This window comes from Vicugna pacos, chromosome 11 (assembly GCF_048564905.1).
Source record: "Vicugna pacos chromosome 11, VicPac4, whole genome shotgun sequence".
Lineage (NCBI taxonomy): Eukaryota > Metazoa > Chordata > Mammalia > Artiodactyla > Camelidae > Vicugna > Vicugna pacos.
Window position 1 is genome coordinate 77,443,520 of NC_132997.1, and position 25,902 is coordinate 77,469,421.

Below are 25,902 nucleotides of genomic sequence, written 5' to 3' on the forward strand. Positions count from 1 at the left end.
AATAGGTGCTCAGTGAAGTGAAACCTGGAAACTGTAAATACCTTGTTTCCTAACATTGTTTCTCTCAGTAGTTTTGCATCCACTGATGATGATTGTTCTCTAGTAGTTCTAAAATCAGCCCATTTATTTTTAGGCAGTTCTAAGTGTTTTTTTTTTCCCTCCTTGACTTTGAAGTGGTGACTGTTTCCTATTTTGGAGAGGCATTGTGTAGACTTTATCATTTTTATTTTCTTTTATTTTTGTTTTTGAACTTACACTAGTTAAAATGTAGTTTTTTACATTGTAATTTGGAAGTCATATACTTTATAATTTTTTGTGAAAGACAGTGCTAAAGCTGCTTGAAGAATTGAGTTCAGTTTTTCAAGGTTTGTGGTGGTAAAAACTGCATCAGAAGTTCCTGGAGGGCTGTGTTTTCCATTTGGTAGGTCTAGGGTGGAGCCTGAAAATTTGTATTTCTAACTAGTCTCCAGATAATGCTGGTTCTAGGATCGCACTTTGAGACTCATGTGGCTTCTCTAGGCCTTTCAAGGCAATATTTTGCTCATAATTATTTGGGCTTTTTTTTTTTTGTTTCTTTACTTGTTTACTTTCTTGGTACATGAGAGTAGTGTGGATATAGTAGAGTGGCATAAGTTGAAGTTTGTATTAATTGATATTGATAAATGTTGGAAAAATTGTGGGAGTTGACTAAATTATTGAATAGGATCTCATTAACCTGGCTAATCCAAAATTGTGTTGTAATGAAAATGGCTATAGGCTACTTTAAAACTTAGTGTCACATTTATATTTGTTGTAATTTTCTTTACTTCACTTAATGAAGCACTAGTCCGTTTTGACCAAATTAGATGTCCATAGTGGTCATTTTGGGGCTTTGAGGACTTAAGTGATCCCTGCATATATTTCAGCAACGTGGTTCTGTTAAGTCTGTCAATTAGTAAAGCAAGCGGCATATTGATTACATCATAGAGTTTTTTTTTTTTTTTTGCTTCTACAGAATTTGGCCGTTCAGCCTTCTTCTCTTTCTTCCTCTATTAGAAATACCATAAACATCAGAAAGAAAAGGGTGACCTTAATATTTGCTTCCCAGACTGAATCGCAGCCTTGAAGCAGTTATTTCCTTCTGAATAAAAAGTTTAATTTCACGCCCTGATTAGTGCTAGTACGTGCAGGTGGATATTTATTTTATGCAGCTAAACTGATCTGCTTTTGCAATTACTTGCCAGTCAGTAGAACTATAATTTCTTATGAGTAGTTGGTGGTAAATTATAGTTCTCATTAGTAAGTTTTGTGTGTGTGTGTTTTAAGTATGTACTTATGAGGCAGGAGTGGAAATTAGTCACCAAGTTTTGTCCAGACTAGGATTTGACTAACAGCTTTTTCAAAGGCTCAGAGATTGATGACTTTGGATTAACAGTCCCAATTAATTATGTAAAACAGTAAGAGTAAGATCTTGTTTTCAATTGACCTGGAAATGTACCCAGAACCTAGAAAGAGTGATGCCTGGTGGAAAAGACCAAAGAAGAAATTCTCTTTCTTATTGAGAAATAGAATATATTGTAGTTAAAATTTGAGGTTTTGAAATTGGAGGTCAGTATTGAACTGATTTTTTTAAATGAATTTTTAAATGCTTTTTTAAAAAAAATGCTTAATTGAAGCCATGAAGTTTAATTTTTTTTCATTTTAAAGTGGGACTGACTTTGGACTTGGATTAAGAGAACATGAGATGAATCAAAAGGAGACAAAGTTTTACTTCTTTAATAAGTGGGTCAGTTATTTGCTTTAACTAAAATGTCACTGAATATGTGTGGACTTTAAGGGTCAGGAGGGATCATTTAATTCAAAGCTTCATAACCTTTTTTATTCATGAACTTCACTGAAAATCTCTTGTATGTCATGAGATACCCTCCCACATGCACATACCGATTTCAAGAGGTTCAGAGATCCTTGAATCCAATCCACGGATCCTAGGTTAAGACCCTTGATCTAGTTTAATGTTGTTACATAATGTACTTTTTAAAAGCTTTTGTTGTTGATAATTATCATTTTAATGTAACTAGTTATGACTGTGTTAATAAGGGTATGACTGTCAGATCTGAGCTTCATTATAAAATGTCATTTTGAGAAGCTAATGAAATGTTTAGTATTTTATTTGGTAGTGTCAGGAAAAATGGTATGGAAATGACTTGACTGGTGGTTATCAAAAATCCTACTGGAACATCCTGTTCTTAATTTTCTCGTTCCTCTAGCTGCCCAGGCAAGCAGCCACAATTTATCCCTGTCTATGGTGATGGAATTTTACTTGTCAGGGCTATATGGATAGACACTTAAATCCTTTGATTGCTATCCTACTGATATTTCCAGGCTCTTTCTACTTTTATCAGTTTTATTAAAGAAATAGTATGACTGAGCAAATGCCTAGCAAGGTCAGTTTACACCAGTAAGTGCACTTTACATCTAGGAGCATTTGGAATATATTCCTTTCTATCAAGGTCAACCTTAAACACTGTCAGCATGTCTAGTTATTTATACTCTGCAGTTCTGGAAAACATCATTTTCTCTTTTTCTTCATTCTCTTAAAGTATCAACACTGGAAATTTGTCCGCCTAGTTAGCTCATTCAAGAAATAGTGGTTCATGATCATTTGTAATCGGTAGTAGTACACTTTGGGCAAAAGACCTTGTTTAGATCATAGACTATGACTTCTTCCTTTTAAAAATGAGCAAACTGAGACCTAAAAGAGGTCATGTGAGTTGTTCAAGGTTATAGTTGATGACAGCCTGGATTAGAGCCCACATTTCCCTAGTCAAATCCTAGTTGGTGCCTTTTTGACTCTATTTTGTTTGTGATTGAGCTTGTGTTTCTTCCACTGGATGTGATTAATAGATGAATTGAAGGATGTGTGTATGATATGTGTGGTTAATTAGGGCTTCAGTGACTTGTTTTAAAAAAGCCTTTTCTCTAAGTTTATGAAAATAGTCTCACAGTTTTTACTAGAAGCTTGATAGTTTTGCCTTTTACTTTTGGAACGTTAGTCTCTCTAGAATTGATTTTTGCATTTTTGAGGAAGGAATTCCATTTTATTTTTTCTCCATATGGATTTCCAGTGTCCCCCAGCATCATCTTTTGGAAGAATATATATTCTCCATTGATCTGTAGTGCTCTCTTCATCATAAATCATGTCTTTACATGTATTGGTCTGTTTTGGACTCATTATTCTATATATTGTTCTATTTATTTATCCCTTTATCAGTACCATACAGCCATACTCATGTAGCTTTATAATAAGCCTTGATATATGGTACTTAAGTTAATTATTGCTAGAAACCAAAATATGGAGTTATTTTAAATATATTGATTTTTGAATATGTAAAACATGCAGCGTAGTACAAAATTCAAGAAGTACAAAAGGATATGTGTAGCGAAAAATGTTTCTCTTTTGCATCTTCTTACCATTTAGTTTCCCTCCCCAGAGGCCACAAAGAGTAGGGGTTAAAATTCTTACCACTCTGGACAGGGTATAACACATTATTGAGAAGAGTTGGTAGGGGCTTGTCCCAGTAGCCTGCAAGTTCCTATGGAGTATGTGGTTAGTAGACATGTCAGATCAGGGCAAGAATAGTAGTTTGAACCAGTGAGTTCCAGCAGGTATGACAGCAATAGCACGGATCTGAATGCATGTTGGTTCACAGCAGACTCCCCTGGTGAGGCCAGAGGCTCTCTTTTAAGGGGTGTTCTGGGTGACTCATGGCTGTTGCCAAGAATGCTAGGCCACACATGTACACATAATTCACTAGCCCTGTCCAAGTGCCTCACAAAAATCCAGTCTTGAGACTCATATGATTCCAACAGCATTGGTACCTGAATTCACATTATTGCACTATAATAAAATTGTATCATCTTGCTTACAGCCTAGGACCACTGGCTTCAGTTAATTTTGAAGTCATTGCAAGGTAGCAATTGCTTAGGAAGTTCAGTTTAGGCCTTTTTAGGAAGGAGGATTTTCTTCAGGTGCCCTACCAATACTAAGGAAAGGAGAATTTTGTATATGATTTTAGCCCAGTTTGTTGGTTTAATTTTCATGTGAGGATCTAGTTTGGTTGCCTAGCATTGGAATTCATTAGATCCTAGTTTCTCACCTTTTCTTTCAACACACTCTGTGTTGCTGTTGCCCCTCTCTCAACCCCTCCTCTAAGTTATGTAACCACCCTTTTGCTCCTGCTGCTTTATTTTCATTATCATTATCTTGGAGTTCCTCATTTTCTTGTATGGAAAAGACTGTAAAGAAAAGATATTGATCCAGTCATTATTTTTGCTGTTTACATTTGCAGATCCTCTCCTCTATAGTCTTAAAACACAGGTAACTATATTCAATATCTTGTAGTAACTTAGAATCTAAAAAAAGAATATATATATAACTGAATCACTGTTCTGTACACCTAAAACTAATACATTGTAAATCAACTATACTTCTAGAAGAAAAAAATAATAAAAATGTTTTAAAAACCCCCCACATATTTATATTTTAACCTGGTAATCTTAGTGATAGATGAATATGGTGATTCAATAGCCAAAATATTTTGAAAATCTTGTATTGCTGATTTAGAACAATAAGTAGTTTTCTTTGGTCTTTTCTGTGAATGTGAATTTTTATAAATACTCAATTTATACTATAAAAGAATTTGAACTGTATGAACTTCAGGATTCTACTGCCATGGGAAACTTTGAGTAAAAGGTAAAGATTTTTAAATGGAGTTTACCTAGTATAAAACCCACTACTCTGAGCTCTGGTATTCTTAACAAATGATGTTGGATTACCAGAGCAAAGTATGGGGTATAGAACTATACTCATTCTTGATTGTTCTTCTTGGGACAGGTATTAATGGACACTTTGCCACTGCTCATAATCATAATGGTATTACTGTCTTTTGCTTAGGGAAGTCTGTATAAAAATAAGTCACCACTAATGGTAGGCAGTCTTCAGGTTTCAGGTATCAGGGTTTTGTTTTGTTTTTTAAATGTTATTTGTTTTGTTTTTGTATGATGAAAGTCACTGTCAAGATAATTCTTCCCTCAAAAGATTTTAAAATTGGATTTTTTATTAATTTAAATGAAATTATTACTTAAATTCTATTACTTTCTTCATAGGGAAATCCAGTGTCCTTAAGAATACAGTCCTAAAAGAAAGTTCTTACATAATGGAGAAAGGCAGAATGATTGTGTTGTTATGGTAACTCAAATGGGGAAAATGAAAACAGCACAGATACACTACATTCTGTTGTCATAGCAACCATAGTTGTGAAAATGATTAAAGCTGGTCTGGAAAGGATGTATTGCAGCCTTAGTCCATTGAAAGTAAGTAGTCTAAGAAACGACAGGGAGAATTGGTTTTAGACAAAAGTTAAATCCCTCAGGTGCCACAAGTTGCTAGTACCACTGCATGTAGACAGATCACTGTCCTTTCTAATTATATTTCAGTTCAGTTTTATTGCCTCAGATCATAATGATGGTATGAATGGAAAGATAAATGTAGTAACTATATGAAAAGCTTATGAATAAAGATTTTTTTGGTAGCAAGTTTAGAAAGAAGTTACAGTCACAGAAACTGAAAATGGCTTTAAAAGAACAATAGAATGTTTTCATTTTCACCTCTTCCCTTTCCCCGTATTTCTTTCCTAGTGCTTTCTTTCTTTTCCATAACCTCTTTATGTATGATTTTAGTCTTAAGTGTTGAATAAACACCTAATGTCATGGCAATTTGTAAAGCATCAATTGCAGCATTGTGACTACAGATGAACAAATGGATCTGATGATAAATGATAAGCATCCTGTAGTTGGAATTTATTTTAACTATATCCTTCAAACTTCCTCTATAGTCAAAGCTTCTTAATTATTTTAAATGCCATTATTTCTTTCCCAAATTCTACTTGTCCACCATAGCAAAATATTTCTTCCCAGTGGAGTGGAGACATGTTAGGAATAAATCTGATGAAAGCCATGCTCTTTGTTCAGCATCTGGCTATTTGCACAGGTTTTTGTGGTAATGGAATCGGCATCTCTGTATTAGAGTATTGATCCGCTGTTTGGTAGGTACTGTGTAAAAGAAGTCTCAGTAACAATGTATTGAAGTGGTTTAAGAGCATTTTATGTTACAAATGAGGTGAAGGAAGGTGGAATTCTGCAAGACTTGGACACATGCTGTAAATATCCATAAAACTGAGGGATTGATCTAAAAACTGTGGTGTCGAAATTCCTATATTTCTTCCCCATTTAATTGCAAATAGTTGAACACTACCTGAGTACATGAGTGCCATTGCCCTTTTGCTCTTTAGTAGACGTTTTTATATTTAATGTTCTTCTGTTGCAGTTGAAAACTGTGGTGTGAATAGAAGTCAGTTATGAGAGAGAATATTAACTGACTATGACATTTTAAAGTAATCCATTGAATATTTTCAAAGTCCAAATGTTAATGTTGTCTTGCTTAAATAAATAAGTTGTTTTTCACAAATAGGCTCTTTAAATAATGCCTGATTTTGCTTGGCTAACCAAAATCTGTCCTTTCACATAGGCATAGGGAAGAAACTTCTTAAAAAGCAGGAAAAGATGGAAGAGAAGAGTTTTTTTGTTTGTTTTGAAAGATTTGTAAAATACTCATCCCTTTCTGCTGTTATTTAATAGTAGTAGGTTATATGTGACTTGTGACTTGGATCAGACAGTTTAGACTAGTAAATGGTTCAGATACCCAGCAAACACTTCAAAGATTTCTTCAACAAGGTAACTAACTTTTTGTAAAGGTGTCTGAAAATGAAAGCCTACTATAATTGCTTATATATTGTAGCCTACTATAATTGCTTATATAATGTGACAGTGCATGGATTTGGACCTCCCTTTCTCCTAACTTATCTTGGGACAGAAGTTTTTAAGCCAGTTTGTAAATCTATGGAAGTTTTTTTACATGAGAATCCAATGTGCTGGTTTTTAGATTGGTGTCTAAAAATGGGCAATATCATTAGGTTGTGCATTTGAGATTTACTAGTTTGCATCTTGGCTTGTGATAAATTAAATTGTAAGATCAGGTACTTTATTTTCTTGGAAGAAAAAAATATTGTATATACTCATCACTCCCCATTTCACAATTTCTTGTCACATTTCACTTGCTTCAGAAATACTCATTTTGGATCCTTCTCGTTGAATATGTAACTCTTAATACTGGTGTCCTAAGAGAAAGGAGAAGAATTTCTTATCTAGCCTAAATAATAACCACATCATCACAGAAAATATCCTTACAACATATCAAGCAATCAGATAGCCAGTAAACCTATTCTCCTGCTAAATTCCATAAACTGAATGGGGAGGGTAGATAATGTTCACTTCTGTTTCTTACTAGGGAACATGACACTTGATCTTTGAAATGGTTATTTGTTTCATATATTGTAGCTGCCAATCAGCCAGTCATTTGCAAATAGTGAAATAAACACACTGCTGGAAACGAATTTCTTCTTGCTGGTCTGTGATGCCCAGGAAGTCAGATGTAATATAGTTCCATTTATTCATATAGACATTTGTTCTCTTTCTAATGAGCAAGTAGTTTTCTTTTTTCTACTCGTACACAAAAATTAAATTAAGGAGTACAGACCAAGAGGGCTAGGATACTTGGTTTGCAGTCCTTGAAATACTGTTTGATATCAGAGGATCCTTTCTTGAACAGAGTTGCCCTCTCAGTTAAGAAGAAAACTGCAGATAGGTCTCCCTTTTGATCTCTTTGTTAGAGCAAAAGCATCTGTAGAGAGTGGGATGTTCTAGAAGTATAGTGTGAGGGTTTATCTCCTCTCCCTCACCTCCCAGTGAAAGGATTTTACTCTGTGGCTTCTTTCGCTCTTTTTTGCCTGTGAAGTGAGGGATAAGAGCTGATTGCTCATATGGCAGCCAGCCTGCCTTAATATGTGGATTATTAACATGACACCAGCCTCTGTTGAGTCATGGCAACTGCTATGAACAAATGTGTAAAACCATACTGGAAAAAGTGTTGCAAATGCCTTTCATCAAAATGGAAGACTGCTTCAACTTCTGTTTACTCTAGTTGCAATCAAGCTTTCTTTTTCTTCTCTTTTCCCTTCCCTCCCCTTTCTCCTCTTTTCTCACCTCCCTCTCACTTTCAGAAATACATAAGCCTAATCCTCCCAATGAGCACTGTGATCATTTGAAGTCTGTGTATAGGCCAACCCCACATCATCAAAAATTGTTGTGTAACCTCGTGATTCCCAGGCCTCAGCTGGTGGCCTAGTTATTTCAAATAATATTTAATGCAATAAATTCTAGGGCAGTAAAAGAATTTGGACAGTCCCTTAGAGCTTATTGCAGTGGGATTTGACTTGATTTTAATAAAATGAAATTCCAGTATAACCAAATAATTTCTTTGTGGCATGATTTAAAAGGTCTTTAACTACAGGTATAGGAGATTGAGTTTGTAAAACCTAATCTGAGATAATTGCAGTTTTATTCTTACTGAGTAAATGAGCACTTCAAAAATATAGGAATTCTCCTTACTTAGCATAAGGTGGTTTTTAATAATGTAGCAAAGAAAATGTAAGTGAACATCCTTACTTTTTGTGCTGTTATGGGGAGAATAAAGGTACCACCTGGCTGTATGCATAAATTTGTTTACTAAGTTGGTTGATTTCCTGTAGATGGGTATTAAAAATGACTTTTTAGGTGCAGAAAACATGTGGCATCTAGATATTATTATGATGCCATGCTGCTTGCAAATGTTGAGTATTTTGTTTTTTTTTTTAAAGAAAATTGTTCTTAGTCTTTTAAGTTCAACAATCTTACAGTAAAGTCAGCCTTAGACCAAATATTTAGAACTTACTGTGTTGGCACAAATGAAAGAAAAGTACAACACAAGTATCTGGTAATTAAGAAAACCAGAATATCAATGTTAGAGAAATTTGGTCATAGTCTTATACTCTGGAGTCCTTATCTCAAGCCAATGACTTTTAAGATCTTTTGTTTTCTGTACTGAAGCAGAATAGTGAAAATGATTTTATAGAAAGTTATGAAAAAATATCTATGTATTAATTTGCTTTGGGTCATTCTAGTCTCTCTGGTAAATTCATAATTAGGAAGGCCTTTTTAAGACTATGTTCCAGTCTCACAGGTACACAGCTACTCCATATCTGGTAAATCTAAATTCATATATGAGGAGGTTATGTTTTTTTAAAGCATATTATTTACACAATTCACTGGAATGGCTCCTTTGGAAGTTGGGTGGCTCTCTTATGTAATTATGTGCTTAGTAACCCTGCGCTATGCAGCAGTAGAAATTCAAGTAAGAATAATTTACTGTTTATGCATAGTTATTAGAATTTTAAAGCATTTGTTTGTTCAAAATTATAGTTTATCAGAGTGTTGTGTTTGACTAATTGCATACTTAAAAAATAATAATGAATAAAATTTATTTTAGAAAGCAGCCAAGTTTGAATCCTTACAGTTCTAAATAAGCATCAGGAGCTGGTTTTTGCTCTCCCCCTTTACCTTATTGCTTAAAGAGATTTCAGATTTTGTGGCAAAACTAATAATTCCTATAGGAAAAGTCATATTAGAAGTGTTATGGATGGACTTAAATCATAGAATTATGGAATTTTATTGCTGCAAGGTACTGTTAGAAATATTCTAGTCTACTCCATTTTACCAGTGAAGAAGTTGAGGTACATGGAAATTAACTGAACTGCTAAAGATCTTACAGTTGATTTGAGGACAAGTCTGCACCTTGCTTGGATTAGTGTCTTAACTCCTGAATTATAGTCACACCTCCTCTTAGTTATGATAATTCAACAGTTCACTTTACCAGGGATTTCTTGAATACTTCTCCTGTGTGTACAACAGTGGACTAGGCATCCAGGGATTATTAGTGTGAGTTTATATGGGTTAACAATAATGATATCCAACTAGTAATAATTAACATTTAAATTCTAATTTATCTAGTGTGTTTCAAAGCTCATAAATGTTATAAATGTTTAAAGGTGGCTAAGCCTTTAAATCTAAATTTTTTTTTTTACTAGATTATAATCTCCTTTAAAACAGGGACTCATTTTCTTTTCATAAAGTTCAGTTTCATTTTGGAAGGCTTAAATTTAAAAAGTTGTTTTTTGTTTTTTGGTTTTTGTTTTTGTTTTGAAGCATTGATGGCATTGTTGGAATAAGTGTAGCTTCCCATGGTGTCTACTCTGGGGATAATACTTATTTTACAATTATATTTTTGTCATCAAGTGCTTTTGGTTTCAGGTAACAAATTGTCTCATCCCCCCTTTTAAGCAAGAAGGAGCACCTATTTTAAGGGGTCAAAGGTAGCTCATGGATCTAAAGGGGAAGATGTGCAGTCAGGTACAACAAAGACATGGAGCCAGACATTGGAACATCTTTAGGACTCAAGGCAGCCACTTTGCATTACTGGGATAAATTCCACTTGATCATGGTTGTATGATCCTTTTTATATGCTGCTGGATTTTATTTGCTAGTATTTTGTTTAGGAGTTTTGCCTGTATGTTTGTGAGAAATACTGGTTTGTAATTGCCAGTCTGCTACTGAATCTATCCGATGAGTTTTAAAATTTGTTATTTTCAGTTCTCATATTACCATTTGATTCTTCTTTATATATTATTTCTTTGTTGAGACTTTCTATCACTTCATTTCTTTCATGGGTGTTTAGCCTGAGTTATTGGGACAATTTCATACTAGTTACTTTAAAGTCTTTGTTTCTAAAGATAATTCAACACCTGTGTCAGTTTAGTATTGCATCTGTTGATGTGAGTTGAGATTTCCGCCCTTTATTGTATGCCAGGTAATTTGGGGGTGGTATCCTGGACATTTTAAATATTAGAATTTATTAAATCCTATTGAAAATGTTGATATATTTGTTTTATCAGGTGCTCAACTCAGTTGAGTTCATCCTACAAGTTCAAATAGCCATCTGTGCAATTGTGGTTTCAATGTCTATTCCATTTTTAAAGCCTTTGCACTTCTATTTCTGTTCCATGTGGGTGCCACTCAGTGGCTGGTCTGGAATCTGTATGGTAGTCTTGTCTTTTAGTTCAGTTCTCAAAGTCTGTGGCTTGTTGTTTTGGATCATATCCGTGTATGTGAAGCTTGCAGGTGAGCGCAGGAGTTCATAAAGCACTTTATGGGCTTGCTTCTCTGAGCTCCTCCCTCCACGATCTCCCTCATACTTTCTAATTCCCTAAGACTCTCTCAGTCCTCCAGCCAGAAAGCTGAGGCTTTATTTAACCTGTTCTACCTGAATATGTTAATGCACCTGAGGCTATGCAATAGGAGGATGGAGAGGGGAAAAGTGGTGAGGTTTCTTCTCAGCCTTTTAGGATCACTACTCCTATGATCAAAAAGAGTCTCCTTAAATCTCCTAAAAGAAAACATAGGCAAAACGTTCTCACATACATCTCAGCAATGTTTTCCTAGGGCAGTCTACCCAAGCAATAGAAATAAAAGCAAAAATTAACAAATGGGACCTAATTAAACTTACAGCTTTTTGCATAGCAAAGAAAACTATAAGCAAAACAAAATGACAACCTACGGAATAGGAGAAGATATTTGCAAAAGATGAGACTGACAAGGGCTTAATTTCCAGAATATATAAACAGCTCATATAGCTTAATAAGAAAAAAACAAACAGCCCAATCCAAAAAGGGGCAGAAGACCTAAACAAGCAATTCTCCAGTGAAGACATATGAATGGCCAGTGGCATGAATAGCACATGAAAAAATGCTCAATATCACTAGTTATCAGAGAAATGCAAAATCAAAACTACAGTGAGGTATCAACTCACACCAGTCAGAATGGCCATCATTCAGAAGTCCACAAATGATAAATGCTGTGAAGGATGTGAAGAAAAGGGAACCCTCCTACATTTTTGGTGGGAATGCAGTTTGGTGCAGCCATTGTGGAAAACAGTATGGAGATTCCTCAAAAGACTAAAAATAGACTTACCATATGATCCAGCAATTCCACTCCTGGGCATATATCCAGAGGGATCCTTAATTCAAAGAGACACTTGCACCTCAATGTTCATAGCAGCACTATTTACAGTAGCCAAGACACAGAAACAACTTAAATGTCCATCGACAGAGGACTGGATAAAGAAGTTGTGGTATATTTAAACAATGGAATACTACTCAGCCATAAAAGAGAATAAAATAATGCCATTTGCAGCCAACATGGATGTCCCTGGGGAATGTCATTCTAAGTGAACTAAGCCAGAAAGAGAAAGAAAAATACCCTATGATACCACTCATATGTGGAATCTTAAAACAAACAAACAAAACAAATGAACTTATGTATAAAACAGAAGCAGATGCACAGACAAAACAAACTTGTGGTTACCAGGGGGAAGAGGATGGGAAGAGATAAATTGGAAGTTCGAGATTTACAGATACTGACTAGTATATATAAAGTAGATAAACAAGTTTATACTGTATAGCACAGGGAACTATATTCGATATCTTGTAGTAGCTTAACAGTGAAAAAGAATATGAAATGAATACTATGTATATTCATGTATGACTGAAGCATTGTGCTGTACACCAGAAATTGATACAACATTGTAAACTGACTATACTTCAATAAAAAAATAGAGTTTCCTTAATTCAAAGCTTTAGGCTCCCATGAGGCTCTGTTTCTACTATGGCTTTCATCATGGGATTGCTTGGACAGAACAGAGAGAACTTTAAAGAAAGAAAAATGGAAGATTTCCACCATTCTTTCTGAGTGTTAGGATACCCTTTTTATACTTCTTGGGATAGAACTAGAGAGCTTCTCCTGGATCTTTCTTTGCCTACACCGATACCTTCTACTAGGTTTCAGGCTGCAATCTAGGCTGGTGAATACTGGAGGAATAAAATTTTTAAAACGTAAACTCATTATTTGGTTCAGTGCTTGTTGAAGTGATCTTCCCCAATCTGCCTACTGCTGTTCATTTTTAAGAGTCCTCATATGGCTTCACCATATATTCTGTCCACTTTCAGTAGTTGCATTCCATGGGAGACAAAGGAGGGAGTGTGCTTACTTCATTTTACTTGGAACCAGAGCCCCTTCTAGTTATCTTTTTGATACTGATTTATAGCTAGTTGAATAGCACATTCTGTGCAAGTTCAGTCCTTTGAAATTTGTTGATAACTTGTTGCTTCCTGGCCCATCTTAAGCTCTCTTTTGGTAAGTGTAGCAAGTGTACTTGCAAACAACTGCAGTTGTTGGGTATGGTGTTCTACATGTTATTAGGTCAAGTTCATTATTTGTGCTCTTCAATCCTTTTTTTGTTTATTAAGTAGCTGAAGAAGGGATGTTAAAACCACAAACTGTAAGTGCAGATTTGTGTATTCTGTATTTTGCTTATTATATTTTGAAATTTTGTTGCTAGTACATACACTTTTAAAATTTTTAGTTCTTGATGAATTGATTTTTATCATGGAATGGCTCTCTTTAGCCCTGTTAATATTCCTTTTTCAGAAGTGTACTTTGATGTTATTCTAGTCATTTCAGCTTTGATTTTTAGTTTATCTGTATGCATTAATACGTAGTTGTGTCTTGCTCTTTAATTCAGTCCAACAATCTGTCTTTAAATGTTTGGACTTGGATTATCTAATAGAACTATGTTAGCCACAGGTCCTAACCAAGTATATAATTTAAATTTTTCTCACAACCACATCAAAAAAGTAAAAAGAAACCATTGAATTTTTCATACTGCTTTTTATTTAACCCAGTATATTTTAAGGTATTTGTTCCCCTCCTCTTCCTTTCTTCCTTCCTTCCCTCCTTCCTTCCTGTTTTGTAGTAAGACTTCAAAATCCAGTGTGATTTTACAGTTAAGCTCATCTCACTTTAGACTAGCCACCATTCAAATACTCATTACCCACATGTGGCTAGTGATAACTGTATTAGAAAATGTAGATTTAGATCATTTGTATTTAATGTAGTTACTGGTATGGTTAAGTTTAAATCTACCATTTTGTAATTTATTTCTACTTGTCCCAACTGTTTGTTTTTTCTTTTCCTCTCTTTTGTTTTAAATTTTCCTGCTCTCTTTTGGATTAGTTATTTTTTTAATTTTCCATTTTATCTCCTCTGTTGGCTTAATAGTTACTTTTGTTTTAGTGGTCACTCTAGAGAGTACATTATGCATTTAAAATATATATTGGGGTGAAATTTATACAACATAAAATTACCATTTTAAAGTGAACAATATAGTGGCATTTACTACATTCACAATGTTGTGCAGTCACCACCTCTCTCTAGTTCCAAAACATTTCCATCATTCCAAGTAAAACTTACTCATTGAATGATTTTTCTCCATTCCCCCCTTCTTCTGGCAGTTGCCAATCTGCATTCACCTTGGATATTTTATACAAATGGAATCATACAATATATGATCTTTTGTGTATGGCTTTTTTTTACTTAACGTAATGTTTCTGAGGTTCATCTTGTATCTACTTAATTTTTATGGCTGAATAATATCCCATTGTGTGTATATACCATAATTTGTTTATATGTTCATTTGTTGATGAATATTTAGGCTGTTTCTACCTTTTGGTTATTGTGGATAAGGTTGCTATGAACATATGTGTACATACATTTGTTTGAATACCTCTTTGTAATTCTTTGGGGAATATACCCAGGAGTGGAATTGCTAGAAGTGGTTGCATGGTAATTCTTTGTTTAACTTTTTGAGGAATTACCAGGCTATTTTCTACAGTGGCTGAACGTTTTATATTCCCACTAGCAATGTATGAGGGTTTCAGTTTCTCTACATCCTAACTATGACTTTGTTATTTTCTGGTTTGGTTTTGTTTTTAATTGTAGCTTCAAAAGCTTTGAGACTGGATAGGAGTTTGATGATAAAGCTCCTTATAATCTATCTGGATCTCCTGGCATGCCGTTTTCCTGAGGTATCTGGATAGCTCTGGGTGTTGTTGTTGTTGTTTTTTAAATTGCCATCCTACTGGGTGTGAGGGGCATCTCATTGTGATTTAAAAAAAAAAATTGATGGGGAGGTAATTAGGCTTTTTTTTTTTACAGGAGATACTGGAGATTGAACCCAGGACATCATGCATGCTAAGCGCTTCAGCTATATCCTACTACTCTTATTGTAGTTTTGATTTTCAGTTTCCTAATGACTAATGTTGTTGAGCATCCTTTTTATGTGCTTGTTGTCAATTTGTGTATCTTCTTTGGAGAAATGTCTATTCAAGTCCCTTGTCCGTTTTTTAATTGAGTTGTCTGTCTTTTGTTGTTAAGTTGTAAAGTTCTTTATAGATTCTGGATACTAGACCCTTGTCAGATATATGATTTGTAAAACAGTATGCATTTTTAACTTATCACAATCTTCCTTGAAATAATATTTTACTGCACATATAATGTATTTCCATTTCCTCCCTCATCCTTTGTTGTTTTCATGTTTTCTTTCCAAATATATTATGAATATCAAAATTCTTTGTTATTTTTGCTTAAATAATTATTACAATTTTTTTGAGAAAGATTAAAAAATATTTACCCACATATTTATATTTCTGGCACTTTTCATATTTTTGTGTGGATTGTATCTGTTGCTTCCTCCCCACCCACTCCCCCTGGTTTTCTTTATCGGATACCAAATTATACCTGTGTTGCACCACTTGACTGTTTCTCACTGAGGCATTATTTAATTTTTTCCAGTCTTTTTTCTGATAGTACTTTATTTTGCATATTACTGTTTCTTCATATTTACTGATCTATTCTTCTACAGTATTGTAGTTAGCTGTTTTTAATCCCATCTGATGAAATTATCATTTCAGGCATTGCATTTTTCTTTTCTGGAAGTTTTATTTTATTCCTTTTGTTATATCCTATGGATCTCTTCACTGTGTTCATGTTGTAATAGCTATTTTAATGTTATGGTCTGCTAATTTCATCATCTCTGTCATTTCTGGATCTGCTTCTATTGACTGATATTCCTCCTGATTATGGGACACATTTTAATGCTTCTTGTCTCATCTAGTAATTTTAGATTTAGACATATTATCAATATTTGTATTTTATTTTTTAAAAAGAATGTTAGGTTTATTTCCACCATTAGTTAAGGTTCTTGCAGTTTGATGCTTGTTGTGGCTTGATTTTAAGCTTTATTAGGATAGATTTAGTATAACCTTTACACTAGTGTACTTTATCCCTACAAATGAGGTATGAGCTTTCTGAGGCTCCTACATTCAGTCCCATGTGTTCAGTTAGGCTTCTGCAATCTGGCTGGTCAGAACAGGAAAGTTCCCCAACTTTGTGTGGGTTTTAGGAGTTGTTGAGTTTATAGCTCTTCATTGTTTTTTGCCTGATCTTATAGAGTTTCACTCTATGCAGACAGGACTTTAGGAACAGTCTTAAGGAGTCCCCTGTTCAGATATCTGGAGCTTTTTTCTGCATGATTCATTCTCCAGTACTCTGTCTCACCAATTCTAGTCTCTTTAGCCTCCCCAAATTCTGTTCTCTGTTCTGTTTTCTCAATAAATGATCCTGTTTCTTCTTTCTTATGCCACCGACTAGAAAGTGCGCTGAGTTTTAAGACTAGGACACTTTTAGGGGTCACCTCATTTATTTCCTGTCTTTCAGAGATTACAGTGTTGTTGTCTGTTGCCCAGTGTTTTCAAATGAGTGTTTTACATATTTTGTTCAGTTTTTTTTTTTTTTTTGGTCTATGATGGGAGGGTAAGTTTGATACCAGCTGCTTCCTTATTAGAAGCTGAGGTATAATGTTCTTTTATAATTTCTATATTACTTAAATTTAGTGTACTAGAAGTCCTCACTTTGCATGGTTCTGATGTGCACAAGTTTCAGTTACTACAGCTTAAATAACACCAGTCCCCCAAAACAGTTCAAATTTCAGTTAACATAGTATATTAACTACAATTTTTGTAAGGTTACAAACTTCTTTCTAGTTCTCTAGTCCATAAATCACCACGTGGAAAACAGATGCATAACATAATCAGTTACTTCTTTCAAAGTTTGCTGGGGATTAGTTACTGCACAGCTGTTATTAAGTTTATGCACAGACAAAACAGTATGTAGTTGTGTTGTCTCCTCTCCCAGTATTAAGTCCACGGGATAGTTTACAAAAATGGATAATCAAAAGAAACAATTGACCAACAAGATGAAACAAAGTAACAAAAAGTGAGACAACATTAACTGAAATTTGAGTTGCAGGTAAATGGAGTCATAGAAGAAATAGGTGACTGTGGAAATGTTGATATTGACACTATTTTGTAGAATAGATAATGCAGCTAGAGGAGTGTAGTGAAAGTGAACTTATTAACATAAATGAAGAAGTGGTTGTGACAAAAAAGATGCAGATATCCCAGAGGAAAAACTTCACATTAAGAGCAAAAAACTTTACACTAAAGGAACTTTTAGAGATATTTCACAATATTGGAAGTGCAAAGGATAAAACTGATCCAAACTTAGAATGATAGGCATAGAAAAGATGCTTGCTTTGTATGTTTGTAGAAATTCTTGACTCTGTAACTTGATTTTCATCAGTTTTTGAAAATTTCTTTAAATTTATTTTCTTTATAAATTTATTTCTTTAAAGGTTCCTTTTGTTCCATTTTCCCTTTTCCCACTGGAAGTCCAAATACACGTATCTTCACTGTGTCATTTCTATCTCTTACATTCTTTTTAGTATTTTTCTATCTTTTATCTCTGTTTTAGTCTGGTGATCTGCTACTGACCTATTTTCCTGTTCACTAATTCTCATTTGCTTTGTTTCCTGATCTGCTCTAAACCAATCTAAATTCTTAATTTCAGCTTTTTAATTTTTTTATTTATAGAACTTCCATGTTATAGATTTTTTACTATGGATTTCAGATTTTTGGTAGAACTCTTCACTTTTTCATCTTCTGTTTTCTGTCATCTGTATCTGGAAATTCCAATATTCACCACTTTCGGGACTTCTAAAAAATTGTGTTAAAATATACATAACAAAATTTATCACTTCAATCATTTTTAAATGTACAGTTTAGTAGTTTTACATTCACAGTGTTGTGCAACCAATGTCCAGAACTTTTTTCATCTTACAAAATTGAAACTCTTTACCTCCTGTGACTATTAAATAACAACCCTACCACCTGCCCTTTGCCCCCTGCCATATCCCTCTCCCTCGCAACCACCATTCTTTCTGAATTTGATTGCTACGCTTGGGTTATTTCCACTTTTTTGGTGGGAGTTATTTGGGTCTATTTTTCTTACTTTATTCTCACCTTTTTTTTTTTTTTTGCATCTGATCCCTTTTCCTTGAATCCTTTTTTTTTTTTAATTGAAGTATAGTCAGTTTACCATGTTGTGTCAATTTTTGGTGTACAGCATAATGTTTCAGTCATATATATATTTGTTTTCATATTTTTTTCATTATAGGCTATTACAAGATACTGAATATAGTTCCCTGTGCCATACATATACAGTAAGACCTTGTCGTTTATCTATTTTATATATAGTAGTTAGTATCTCCACATCTCAAATTCCCAATTTATCCCTTCCCACCCTCTTTCCCCCCCCGGGAACCATTAAGTTTGTTTTCTATTTATGTTTCTGTTTTGTAAATATGTTCATTTGTATCTTTTTTTTTTTTTTAGATTCCACATATGAGTGATATTATATGGTATTTTTCTTTCTCTTTCTGCCTTACTTTACTTAGAATGATGATCTCCAGTTCCATCCATGTTGCTGCAAATGGCATTTTTAAATTCTCTTTTATGGCAGAGTAGTATTCCATTGTACATATATACCACATCTTCTTTATCCAGTCATCTATTGATGGACATTTCAGTTGTTTCCATGTCTTGGCTATTGTAAACAGTGCTAAGAACATTGGGGTGCGTGTATCTTTTTGAATTAGTGTTCCTTCTGGATATATGTTAGGAGTGGGATTGCAGGATCATATGGTAACTCTGTTACTAGTTTTTTGAGGAATCTCCATACTGTTTTCCATAATGGCTGCACCAAGCTACGTTCCCAGCAACAGTGTAGGAGGGTTCCCTTTTCTTCACACTCTCTAGCATTTATTGTTTGTGGACTTTCGAATGATGACCATTCTGACTGGTGTGAGTTGATACCTCTAGTTTTGATTTTGCATTTCTCTGATAATTAGTGATACTGAACATTTTTTCATGTGCCTATTGATCATTTGTGCCTTCACTGGAGAATTGCTTGTTTAGGTCTTCTGCCCATTTTTGGATTGGGTTTTTTTTTTTTTCTTATTAAGTTGTATGAGCTGTTATATATATTCTGGAAATTAAGCCCTTGTCAGTCGCATCATTTACAGATATTTTCTCCCATTTCATAAGTTGTCTTTTTGTTTTGTTTATTGTTTTCTTTGCTATGTAAAAGCTGTAAGTTTAATTAGGTCCCATTTGTTTATTTTTGCTTTTATTTCTGCTGCTTGGGTAGACTAGGAGAACTTTGCTAAGATTTATGTCAGAAAATGTTTTGCCTCTGTTTTTCTTCTAGGAAGTTTATAGTGTCTTATCTTTTTGTTTAGGTCTTTAAGTCATTTTGAGTTAACTTTTGATATTTTGGGGGGAGCATCTAATCCCTTTTCCTTGAATTCATGATACTTTTTTTTTTATTGAATGCTAGACTTTTTTTTTTTTAATGAAAATTGTAGAGACTGTAGATGATATCTTCCTTCAGAGAGGTTTTAATAAGTTTTCACAGGCATATTCCTTTGGTTCAGTTGAGGCACCTTTATTTCTGGTACCCTTCCAAGGTATCAACTGAAAGTCTAATTTTTTTTTTTTTTTAACCCGAGCACCTTCTCCTTGATGGGCTCTATACTCCAATTTTTGGCTCCTTAGCACCATAAGATTGCCAAAATACGCTTTAAACTTGGTTTTTCAGAATCTGACTCTTTCATGCAAAACATTAGAGTCAGCAAATTCCTCAGGGGGGAATTGTGTATGGAATGTCAGGTTAAATATGTTTCCCTCCTGCTCGAGATACTGTGTTTTATTCAGCTTTTATATTTGTGTTTTTCTGCGGAAAATTTAGTCTGATGACAGTTACTACATCATAACCAAAGGCAAAAATCCCAGTATATATTTTTATTAATCAATTGTTCATACTATTTTTAAACATTTCAAGAAAAGCTTACAGAAAAGTTGCAAGTAAAATCCAAATCATATTTTTTCTGTAAGTCATTTGAGAATAAGGTACTGACATGATGTCTTAATTACTCCTGAATTCTACAAAACAGAACTTTTTCCTACAGAACCCAATAACAACCATCAAAATAAAGAAATTAATATTGGTATATGACTGCCAACTAATCCACAGACTCCATTCAAGTTTTTCTAGCATTCCCAATAAATATCCCTTTATATGAAAGGATCTAATCCAGAGTCACATGTAGCATTTAATTGTCATATCTCTTTAATCTCCTTTAGTAGGAGGATTTTTGAGGATTTCAGAGCAGTTATTTTGTAGATTGTTTTTCAGTTTGGGTTTTTCTGATATTTTCTTAAATTAGTTACAGGTTGTGAATCTTTTGTAAAAATACCACAGAAGTGATGCAGTTCTTCTTATTGCAGTCTGTCAAGTGACACATGATTTTAATTTGTTTCATTATTGGTGATATTAATGCTGATCACTTTATTAAGATGTCAGCCAGGTTTTTCCACTGTAAAGTTAGTTTTCCCCTTAATTAAGTATTATTCAGTGAGATATCTTGAGACTATTCAAGTATCATTTTCCTTAACAAACTCTTCAGTTTGTTCTTCATATCACTAACAGAATCATGGATTTCTGTTTTATTCAGTGGCTTAGTATTATTTTTTGAGGCATATCAAATTACTACAAATTTAGTGGCTTATAATAACATACAACACACATGTATTATACAGTTTCTTTGAATCAGGAATCTGGGCATACCTAACCTGAATCATCTGCTTCAAGATTGCTCACAAGACTATCTATAATCAAGGTGTTGGCCAGGGCTGAGGTCTCATTTGAAGGCTTGATTGGGGAAAGGTCCACTTCAAATTTACATGGTTTTTGGCAGAATTCCTTTCTTCAGGAGTTATTGGAGACTCAGTTCCTAGCTGGCTGTTGGCTGGAAGCCACCCTCAGTTGCTTAACACGTGAACCTCTTCATTATGATGGCTTGCTTCATCAAAGCACGTAAGCCAAGAAGGCAGTAGAGTCCATTAGCAAGATGGAAGTTACATAACCCAGAAGCAAGATAATTAGGCTATTCCATACTCAAGTGGACAGGATTACTTACAAGTGCTATGTTTGTTTTGTATTGTTTTGCTTGTTTCTGTTATTTCTATTTTTATTTTTTAAAGTGGCAGTTTCTTTTTATTTATCGGGGGGAAGTAGTTAGGCTTACTTATTTATTTATTTTTAACAGAGGTACTGGGGATTGAACCTAGGACCTAGTGCATGCTAAACACACATTCTACTACTGACCTATATCCTCCCCCCATTACAAGGGTTATGAATATCAAGAAGTGGGAATCATTGTGGGGGCATGTGAGAGTTTGTCTGCCACTGTTATGATCCATTATAATCATTATTTATTCTGATGTTCATTTTGTCTCAGAATTAGCCTGTGAGAGCCTTTTACAATGGCCCCTGTGTCATCTTGCCATGTCTCCACCATTCTTTGTGTACCATAAGAAGATATTCTAAGCTCATCTTAGACTTTTCCTCCCACACCCTGGAATCAGCCATTGTTCTAAGGAGCTCTGGTTCCTTTTAGTGGAGAGTGATATTTAGAATCATTAAATGTACTCATTGCTGTTAAGATGTTACTGTTATCAGGCCCTCCTGGTTGATGGAGCTAGGAGAGTGTGTGTATATTTGTACACATACACATATATCACTTACCTAGAAATTTCTCTGTCTCCATATATATTGTAAGCTTTGCATTCATAAGATCTTTACTTCTAGTTTGACAGTATAGTATTCATTCTGGTTTTCTTCCTTTCTGTATTTGTAACTCTTCTCTGATGAGCTCTTGTTCTTATTATCTTCAATATTTGATCTACCCCCTTATTTGATGAATTTTCCTGTGTAACTCATCTCCCATTACTGATAAAGCTCTCTTCATTTCCTACCGTATGCTCTGCATGGATGCCTTCCTCACCCTTTTGGAATCTATTTGCTGTGGGCTGGCCCTTCCACACTCCTCTCCTCGTTGAGTCTGAAACTCCATGCTGGGCTGCTGTCCCTGCACCTTGCTCACCATACTGGGTCTGAAACTCAGTGCTGGACCACTGCCCCTCCACTCTCAATGAATGTCTTCTGCCCACTTTGGAAACCCTCAACACCCTGTCCTCCCCCATCATGTGGACACCCTCATTATCCTGCTTACTGCCACTCCAATCCCTCATGTGGAAGCCCTCCTCACTCCACTAGGGCTGTAGCATCGTATTGCCAGGCCACCCTCTTGTAAAGATATTTTCCCACACTCTGCTTGGGCTCCAAAACTTTATGCCAGGCCCCTAACCTCTCAGGAACACCTTTTTCACACCACTTGAAATCCAAAAACCTGTACCGGGCCACTTTTGCCACCATCACCACTCAGGTTGATGCCCACTTAGCTTGTACGCACTTAATGGCTGTTGCACTGAATTTTTCAGGTAGCAAAGGAGATGCGGGAAGAACAATCAATTAAATTTTATTTTTTTTTATTAAAATCTTGCTAATATTTTTACAGCAAATGCTTTCAATCTAGTACATTATAATTAGTACAGAAGCCAGTGATTCCCACTTCTATGTAATACTTACAGATTTATAGTTATGCTTTCATGCTGTATTTTTACTCACATACTAGGGGTTTATTATCATGTCATATTCATGATTTCTGAGCTTATCTAGTCCACCCCACCACTCCCGAAAACCCACAGGTAGGTTTCAATTTGCGTGTATCTGTCAGTGCTACCACAATTCTTGGTTTGAAATCTTGGGTTATTTCTGACTCATCTTTCTTTGTTCCTTTAGTCAGCCATTAAGTCCTGGTCAGCTTTCTCTTTGTCTTCTCTTCAGCCATTACTTCAATGATTACAATGGCCTCTTGGGCGTGATTCCTTTTCTTTAGTTTCTGAGTCAGGCCAGTGTCCCTAAACCACTTTTGGCTTCACATTTCTTAATAAATGAGATAACTCCATGTCTGACTTCTTAAGTGCCATTTTTATGTGGCATTATTCTAGATAGTCACAGTATCTGGTTTTGAATCCTGTATTTACCACTTGTGAGGTACCCATTCACTTTTAGTCATTTATTTAACCTCTCTGGATTTTATTTGCTTACTAGATTATTTTACAGGTGAGTAAGATAATGAATCGTGAAAGAGCTTTATCCAGCTCACGTACCTTCCAGTACTAAGATCTGTATTAGTAAAGTAATCAGTGTTACTTTATCGGTATTCTCACTATTCTGTAAGCAAAAACTGTTTCCTTATGTCTCTTTGATATGTAGCTTTCATTAATCTCTTCCCATTAAGCACATGTTTATTGAGCATCTATGACTAGATGGTGGAGATTGGGGGGAAAAAAGACATGACATATCTGAGAAACCTAGTCTGGTAGAAGAGGCAAATATATAACTTTTATATACAGTAACAAGTGCGGCGATAAAATTAAAGCCTTTGAACTTTTCTAAAAATTAGAAATTTTGACTAAACATATAGCAGGTGTTGTCTAATACAGTTTAGTATGTTATTATATTTTTCCTTGTAGTTACTATTTGTGTTAGTTAATTTATCTCCCTAAAATAGAGTGTAAACTACTTGAAAATAAGTCTTTATAGTGCTGAGTCTGTGGATTTTGGGAGACAAAAACATTGTGGTCTTATTTCTGCCACTGACATTTAGTCACTGTATCTTCTCTGAACTTGCGTTTACTGTCCTGTTAAAGTAAAAATACTAATAACTCTTTGACAGGGTTGTAATGATTAAGTGAAATAATGTTTTTAAGCGTCTAGCACAATGTCTGGCAAGCAATTTATGCCTGATAAATTTTGGTTCTCCTCTCTTTGTCCTCCACCTATGTCCATTTCTGGTAATGAACAATAAATATTTGTTTAATGGATGAATATATTGATTCCATGGTCTGCAGTTATTAATGGCTTCCCCGAACATTTTGAAATGCAAGTGACTGACATTCATGGCAGTCTGTTCTTGGTAATGATGGCACTTTATATTTTTTTTCTTTTGCATTTCAAGCTTTTAGATCCCTTACTTTAATTTTACCACAACGTTGTGCAGTAAGGGTAGGCAGATATGATTATCCTATGTGAGAGTTGGGAGTTTCATTTTTGAAGTGAGTGAACTAAATTGGGATTCTTCAGAGGCAATCATTGAATTCGTATAGGTAGAGTCTGAATGTATTACATGGCCTATGGAATATTATAGTTCTCTTGGCCTGAATTTTTTAGTTGATATAGTAGTGAAAAGGGAATTCTTCTATTCCATGGCTTAAGGATACATAAACTCTCAATGCAGCAATCTTTTCATTGTTGATTATTATAGCTTCTATTACTCCTAGAAGTTGACCAACAGGGACCTGAGTTTAGGAGATTCTGTCATTTGGCTTTCATATAGTGAATGCTAAGGCCAGCTCTTTGCCTGCAGGGCCCTCTATCAGTGAAGAGAACTTTGGCTTTCTCCAGGCAGCCACGAAGGGGGAGAAGTCAAGGTTTTTACTGTTCTCTGAAAATGAATTTGTGCTGTTGAACCTGATGGGCATTAGATACTATATTCTCCTTAAAGCACTGCAGGCCTCTGGTTACAACATTTCAGTCTATTTTTCTGATTCTTTCAAGTAGTAGAAAACATGTTTCAGGCATTTTTTTAAATGCTGAGTATGCTTTTAAAAGCTTCTAAAACTCACTCAGTTGAGTAACAAATTTCAGTTGTAATACATTATTACAATCTTTAACCTTCTTTGATTTTGCAAAGGAGAGCCAACTGGGGTGAGGTTAAGTAGAAAATGAGCTGAAGAAAGAAATATGTGCTATGTAGGACTAGATTTGTGTAGGATGGAGGCACTTGTGTGAACCAGAGTTTGTTGTAGCTTTTGAGATTGCATAGGAGAAACATGTAAGGAATAGATCATTCATAAGTTCTTTAACAGTTAATAGAATTTAAATATTTAAACGTGAGAATGTAGTTGCTAGATTGCAGCTTAGTTTAGAACCTGCTTTTTTTTAATTAAAAAAATTCTTAAGTGTGTGAAGAAAACATTAAGAATTTAAAATAATTTGCAAGGAGGAACAAACTTTTACAGCCTAAACTTTAAGTAGAAAGCTATATGTACTTTTTGGGCATTTAAAGGGGATTATTTATTAAATGTTTTGTCAGAAATTGACCTATCAGAATGGTCCTGATATACAGAATACATAAGACTAGTAACCAAAACGGCACTCTTTTCTATTCTGTTATTTTTTTTTCTTCTTAACATTTTTTATTGATTTATAATCATTTTACAATGTTGTGTCAAATTCCAGTGTTCAGCACAATTTTTCAGTCATTCATGGACATATACACACTCATTGTCACATTTTTTTCTCTGTGATTTATCATAACATTTTGTGTATATTTCCCTGTGCTATACAGTGTAATCTTGTTTATCTATTCTACAATTTTGAAATCCCAGTCTATCCCTTCCCACCCTCTACCCCCCAGGTAACCACAAGTCTGTATTCTCTGTCCATGAGTCTATTTCTGTCCTGTATTTATGCTTTGTTTTTGTTTGTTTGTTTGTTTTTGTTTTTTAGATTCCACATATGAGCGATCTCATATGGTATTTTTCTTTCTCTTTCTGGCTTAACTTCACTTAGAATGACATTCTCTAGGAGCATCCATGTTGCTGCAAATGGCAT

The 25,902-nt window shown here is 34.6% G+C and overlaps 1 protein-coding gene across 11 annotated transcripts in view; it reads left to right on the plus strand.

The window, feature by feature from the left end:
• The window catches only part of BTRC (beta-transducin repeat containing E3 ubiquitin protein ligase), a 150,420-nt gene that overhangs the window by 15,040 nt on the left and 109,478 nt on the right, over positions 1-25,902 (plus strand). Inside the window, exon 1 of one of the 11 annotated variants that reach the window (XM_072971779.1) lies at positions 5,321-5,352. The exons of the other annotated variants lie outside the window; for them this stretch is intronic. Within the exon in view, the coding sequence (XP_072827880.1) occupies positions 5,326-5,352 (27 nt within the window). The 5' untranslated portion in view covers positions 5,321-5,325. Of the gene's footprint in view, positions 1-5,320; positions 5,353-25,902 lie in introns of those variants that run through there. 11 annotated transcript variants of the gene reach the window in all.